This window comes from Sinocyclocheilus anshuiensis, unplaced genomic scaffold, assembly GCF_001515605.1.
Source record: "Sinocyclocheilus anshuiensis isolate Anshui unplaced genomic scaffold, SAMN03320099.WGS_v1.1 scaffold862, whole genome shotgun sequence".
In the NCBI taxonomy this organism is placed as follows: Eukaryota; Metazoa; Chordata; class Actinopteri; order Cypriniformes; family Cyprinidae; genus Sinocyclocheilus; species Sinocyclocheilus anshuiensis.
Genome location: NW_015539882.1, coordinates 164,829 through 171,353, shown reverse-complemented (window position 1 = coordinate 171,353; position 6,525 = coordinate 164,829). Strand labels below are relative to the sequence as shown.

The 6,525-nt window shown below is 38.6% G+C and overlaps 1 protein-coding gene across 1 annotated transcript in view; it reads left to right on the top strand.

Moving 5' to 3' along the window:
• LOC107685457 (disco-interacting protein 2 homolog C) overlaps nt 1–6,525 on the top strand; it is a 66,499-nt gene that overhangs the window by 14,853 nt on the left and 45,121 nt on the right. Inside the window, exon 6 of the mRNA XM_016482049.1 lies at nt 2,182–2,307. Within this exon, the coding sequence (XP_016337535.1) occupies nt 2,182–2,307 (126 nt within the window). The remainder of the gene's footprint in view (nt 1–2,181; nt 2,308–6,525) is intronic.

Here is a 6,525-nt window from a genome sequence, read left to right as displayed (position 1 = left end):
CACCTCCCAGAATTTCAAAATTATTTAATCAATTCCTTTTTCCCCCAAAAAGGTTTTTTTTTTTTTTTTTTTGCTGTGTTAAGAAAACTTAACATGTAATAAAAAAGTGTAAATATATTTAATTAAATATAATATATAATAAAATACAGACAGGGCAAGTACAGATCTTCTGGTCTGACCGCACCAGCAGAAAATATCTGCAACAATATCTTGTTGTTGGGCCCTGAGGTAACAATTAATTCAACACAGAGCCAGTTACATCTCCCCATTTTGTCTGTTTAAAGTAGTTCTGACTAGCCAGTGCTGCACAGATGGTAAATCTATCCATCCAGCTGATTTTAAATGTAAACAGAGAACGCAGCAGGAAGAGGAAAGAGTTTAACTGCCACTTTCCCCTCCTCCACTCAGAGGCCATAGAAAGTAAGACGTATCCAGAGGGCTTGAAGTTGTAGACTGTGGCTAAATGATGAGCTAGGGTGTTTTAATAGAGCTATGATGTTATGTAGGAGTGCCCTGTGGAGCAGTTTAATGTCTGAAGAAAGGAACTCATCTCTTTCACACTGTCCTGTTACCTCTCTTCGTTCATTTTTATTTCCCCTCATGATTTGGTTGCCTCATCATTCTACCTCAGTTTCCCTTTCCTCTATCGACTTTCTTTCCTCTTCTATCCTCTTTTCCTTCCACCATTTTGTTTCTTCTTAAGGGCATTTTACACGGTGCACTATAGGCGCAATGTTTTACGATTTTACAAGCGCTATTTCATACTCACAAACGCTGGCAAAAGTTGCCTGCTACTGATTTAGCTCAATGCTAGCGACATCTCAGAATGAAACGATTACTGTAAATTATATTCTGTGTTGCTTCCAAGTTGTAGATAATTACACTGTCCTGCTAAAAATCTTTTTTAAGGCCCATTCGCACCAAGAACGAAAACTATAAATATAACTATATTAGCGTTCTCACCTAAACACGCCTTGAATCTTGTCTCCCGATTTAATGCTCAAGCTATTTAATGTTGTCTAGATTCTGATTGGCTGTCAATGTTACTATCATTCATCAGCTAGAAAAAAATAATTCTGAAAGTGATTTAAACAATATTGTTCCTCTAGGACGTTATCGTTATAGTTGTGGCATGGACTCCACTATTCTCATAGAATTAGGATGATTATTAAAACTTTAGATTTATAGTTATCATTACAGATATCGTCCTTGGTGTGAACTGGTCTTTAATCTGATCTACCTGGTCTGCCAGACTAGCCAAGGTGGTCTTAGCTGGTTTAGCGAGTTTTACCAGCTGAAAAGTGCCTAAAACCCATCCAAAAACCAGCTGTAGACCAGCAAACCAATGTAGGCTGTTTTTGTTCAGCAGGAAACCAAATAACAAAATAAAATGACATTTGTTTCTCCATAAAATAGGCTAACCATGAATAGAAATAAATGTGTTTGGTGGGCAGACATTTGCTATGTCTGAAAACGCTCATCATTTTACTCATTCACGTTGCGTGGGCAGCAGGGAGCGATTTTAGACACACCAACTCTGAAAGCGACAAAAAACATAAAAACTAAACAAAGTTTGATTGGTTGGAGAATAATGACACATAAAATATTCTGATTGGTCAATGACACATACAGTCTTAGCGAGCTTTCAGTGCCGCCTGCAACAACAAACTGGGAACTCGTGATTACCGTGTAAAAGAGCCTTTCGATCCTTTCCCTCACTTCCTTTTTGTCCTCCCACATGATAATGTTGTGGTACCATCTAAAAGCAGACAACCAACCTCAAGAGAGTCAGTCGTGTTCGGAGCTCTCAGAACATTGTTAGTGCATATTAAGTAACACAGCAAGGATCTTTGGGTCATTTTTAAACTCACTGGACCAAGAACAAGTTCTGCAAGTGCTTCCCAGGTTGTTGCTTTTGTCCCATATTTGTCTCATACCGTTAGGAGAAACATGGCAGTGTGGGTGCTCCTTTAGGAATGCTCAATCATTCCCACCTCCTCCGTCCCACCTTCCCCTTCCATGCAAGATATCCAGAGTCCTCGGGACTCTGTTGGGAACATGGCACTGTCCATGCTCGGCTCATCAGCCCCCATTCCTCCTGCCCCATCCATACCTGCGGTCAGCGAGGAAGCGGACAGCTCTAAGGTTCTGGTTCTCCCCCTTCCTCCCTTCCCCATCCAGGGCCGATCGCTCACCTCTCGTTGAAGAGGAAAACTATGCTCGGCATAGCAGAGAATGGAAACTCGCTGCGGCGCTCCTGTGAGTTTGGATCAGATCTTCTCTGGCCACCGCCCTTGGAGTCTGAGGGTCAGTATATGCCCCCCAATGCACACACACACTTCCCCCAATCATCCGATCATCTAGAACATCTCTGTGTCCTCCGTGTAGTTCTCTCTGGAGTCTGAGGGACGATGGGCCCCTCGGTGTGTTTGTGTTTGAAGTCGTGTGCTGTAAATTTTATGACCTGATGTGTCTGAACGTCAATTCTGCTGTGTATGTACCAATAAGTGAGAGAAACTTTCTGACAACAGTTCTGTTGTATTTGAGATTGGGTCTATCTGTGAGTAGTGACTGTGTATCTTGTGTTTTTTCTAAATATATGTTTTTTTTATTAAATTATAAAGTGTGAAAAGCTGTTTTCAGGCTTTCAGTCTGCTTTTAGATGTCCATTCTTTGTCTCTATGTGCTTATCGTTGTTGTTCTTTCCTGACCTTGTGTTTTTTAAAGAATAGTTCACTTAAAAAAATTTAATTCTGTCATCATTTATCCTTTGTCTTTCTGAACCAATCTGACTTTCTTTCTTCCATGGAAGACAAAATTATGAATTTTAAAGAATGTTCATGCTGCTTTTTTCCATAGAATGAAAGTTATGATGACCAGGGGCGCCATACAATCATCGTAAAAGTAAACTGTACAAATCATATACAATATTCCAAGTCTTCTGAAGCCATATGATACATTTATGTGAGTAACAGACTGAAATTAAGTTATTTTTCCAATAAAAAAAAATCATACTTGTTGGCACCATTCACTTTTATTGTATAAAAAAGAGCAGCTTAGACATTCTGCAAAATCTTTTTCCATAGTGGAAAGAACATTGTACAGGTGTGGAATGACATGACGGTGAGTGAAAAATGGCAGAATTATCTTTTCTGTGTGCACTATTGCTTTAACTCTCAGTGTGTTGTCACTATCTGTGTATTTATCTGTTAAATTTGCATGATTATTTGTTTAAATGTTGTAAATTGCATTGACATTTGAAATGTTTATTGTTTAACTATTGTATAACCGTTGAAGTTATTTTCACATTGAAACAGGACAATACTGACTGCTATTTAAAGGTTTGGGGTCAGTAAGATTTATTTATTTATTTATTTTTAAAGAAAGTAATACATTTATTTAACAAGGATGCATTAATTTCATCAAAAGGGACAGTAAATTCATTAAATTCAGCTTTGCATCACAGGAATAAATGTAAAAATTCAACTTTATATTCAAATAGACGTTATTTTACAATGCAATTGTTCACAATATTACTGTTTTACTGTATTTTTGATCAAATAAATGCAGCCTTGGTGTACATATTTCAAAAATATAAAAACAATTCACGGACCCCAAACTTTTAAACTGTAGTGTATATTGGTATTTTGATAAACTTCTCATGTAATTTACAATACTCTATCTATAGGCTATGTTTTGAACAGTAATTGAATCAAAACTGTTCACATTTTAGTAGAATGACAAATGAAAATTGGCTGTAATAGTTCTTATCCATCCCCTCAGACTAGAAGGGTTGTGTTTGTCTGGGGTTTTCTTGTCTCTGTGACGCAGATTTGCCAGCAGGTTCCCTCACGTGATGCAAAACGTCATTTTTATTTGTCCTCCTACGAGCACCTCTGGGCTTTGAGGAAACTCCTTTTCCAGCACATTAGTGTCCGTGTCACTGAAGAGCAGGGGGGTGGAGTGAAGAGAGAGAGAGTGAAAGAGGGAGAGAGTTTGGATGTGGGTTATTTTCAGCCTGTTACGTAAGCACTCTAGCTGCTGGGTGTTTTCTCGTACACTCATCACTGATGGTAGAGGCAGGAGACGAGGCAGAGAGGCCAGTGATGAAGCAGGAGACGAGGTGGAATACAAGGCAGGGAGGGAGTCAGGAGACAGGAGATTAGAGCTGGAGATCGATTTCCCAATTTCGATTCAGATTCACAAAGCTCTCATGGAAATTTGATTTAATTTTGATTAGATTCCAATTCGTTTAGTTATATTTTAATAATTTTCCTTACATATTTTTACAGGTTTCAGACTAGTAACTTGTCTTTTTGAACTGTTCTTTAAAAGAAGAGTCATTTGTTTCAGGAATCGGGCTCCACATGTCATAATGTATGTTATTGATTCAAGAGTTGTTTGTTCATGAATCAGTCTGCACTGGTCACACTGTTTGTGTTTGATTCACTAAAAACATCCAGCTTATGTCCCTGAATCAGGATACATGGGTCGTGCTGTTTGTTTTTGATTCGATAAAAAGAAAGGCTCACAAGATTAATTTGTTTGAGAATTGAGCCACACGTTGCACTGTATGTTTTTCATTCGCAAAAAAGAACCAGCTCCTTAGAGTAATTTGTTTCTGAATTCTCTAGACGTTTTGATTTGTTTAAAGAACCAGTTCTTAAAGGGATACTCAAACCCAAAATGAAAATTTTGTCATTAATCACTTACTCCCATGTCGTTCCAAACCCGTAAAAGCTTCGTTCGTCTTCGGAACACAATTTAAGATATTTTGGATGAAAACCGGGAGGCTTGTGACTGTCACATTGACTGCCAAGTAACTTACACTGTCAAGGTCCAGAAAAGTAAAAGCATTGTCAGAATAGTCCATCTGCCATCAGTGGTTCAATCTGAATTTTATAAAGCGACGAGGATACTTTTTGTACGCGAAGAAAACAAAAATAATGACTTTATTCAACAATTCGTCTCCTCTGTGTCTCTCTGCATCACCGTAGCGCCATTTTGGAGAATATCCACTGAACGCATGCAGCGTACGCTCTTCTGTGTCAGCCGCGCCACACGGATGAGCTGTTTTCATTCAAATCAAAGCGTAACTACACGTAGAAAATGTATCCTTGTGTCGCGGCTGACACAGAAGAGCGTACGCTGTTTGCGTTCAGTGGATATTCTCCAAAATGGCGCTACGGTGATGCAGAGAGACACAGAGGAGACAAATTGTTGAATAAAGTCGTTATTTTTGTTATCTTCGAGTACAAAAAGTATTCTCGTCACTTCATAAAATTCAGATTGAACCACTGATGGCAGATGGACTATTCTGACGATGCTTTTCATACTTTTCTGGACCTTGACAGTGTAAGTTACTTGGCAGTCAATGACAGTCACAAGCCTCCCGGTTTTCATCCAAAATATCTTAAATTGTGTTCCGAAGACGAACGAAGCTTTTACGGGTTTGGAACGACATGGGGGTAAGTGATTAATGACAAAATTTTCATTTTGGGGTGGAGTATCCCTTTAAGAGTCAGTTGTTCATGATTCATACTACACTGATCTCAGTTTTTGTTTTTGATTAATTAAAAACAACTGACACATAGAAGTCATTTGTTTGGGAATTAGACTACACTGTTCATGCTGTATGTTTTGATTCAGTTCATAAGAGTCCTTTGTTTAAGAATAAGACTTCACTAGTAATATTTGATGTTTTTGATTCATTAAAAAAGCTACACTGGTAGTCACATCAGTCCTTCAGGAGATGAGAGAGAGTAGAAGTAGTGCTGATGGTGGGTGGAAGCCAAGCCCAGGGGTTGTGCCCTTCCTTAGTCATGTTCTCCATCACAGTCCCCTTCTGTGCTTGGCGCAATTCCTCAGACAGGAGGCATCTCGCTCACTCACTTTCATTCTGTCGCCACTAGTGACAGCTTGACTTATCTCTCCCAGTTATATGACTAATACTTCAGTTTATATTTATACATGATAACACTATATATTTATATATTTATTTATAAAGTCAGTCAGAAACAAACTGATTTACGGAGAAATAGAGCTATAAATTTACTGTGAGTCTCTATTGAAAAGCACTAAAATACACCACTCTGTCTAGTTATGATATTAATGTATCATATCAGTCAGATACAACTCAGGGTCTGCATAAAACTTTATTACATTGAAAACATTGAACTAAAGCTAAGTAGCTAAAAGCCTCTGACTGTGTTGTCCTTGATCACAGTGGACGTTTCTGTTAGGGCCGTTTTGGGTGTTTTATGGTGGAGGAGGAATAGTGCCGCCTCATTGGCATTCTCCTCATTCCCGGTGTCGAAATTACACACGGACGGTTATTTCTCTCTGAATGGCTCGATTGGAGCATGGGATATAATGGAAGGAAACTTTTATGAGCTTTTAGTGAAAGGCACATCCATTGACATCTGCCGTTTTAAATTGTGCAAAAAAGGTAAATGACTTTTATTTAGTCAAACGTTAGACAGCACAAACTCTGTAGGGATATCATAATGGTAATATGTGGTGGCC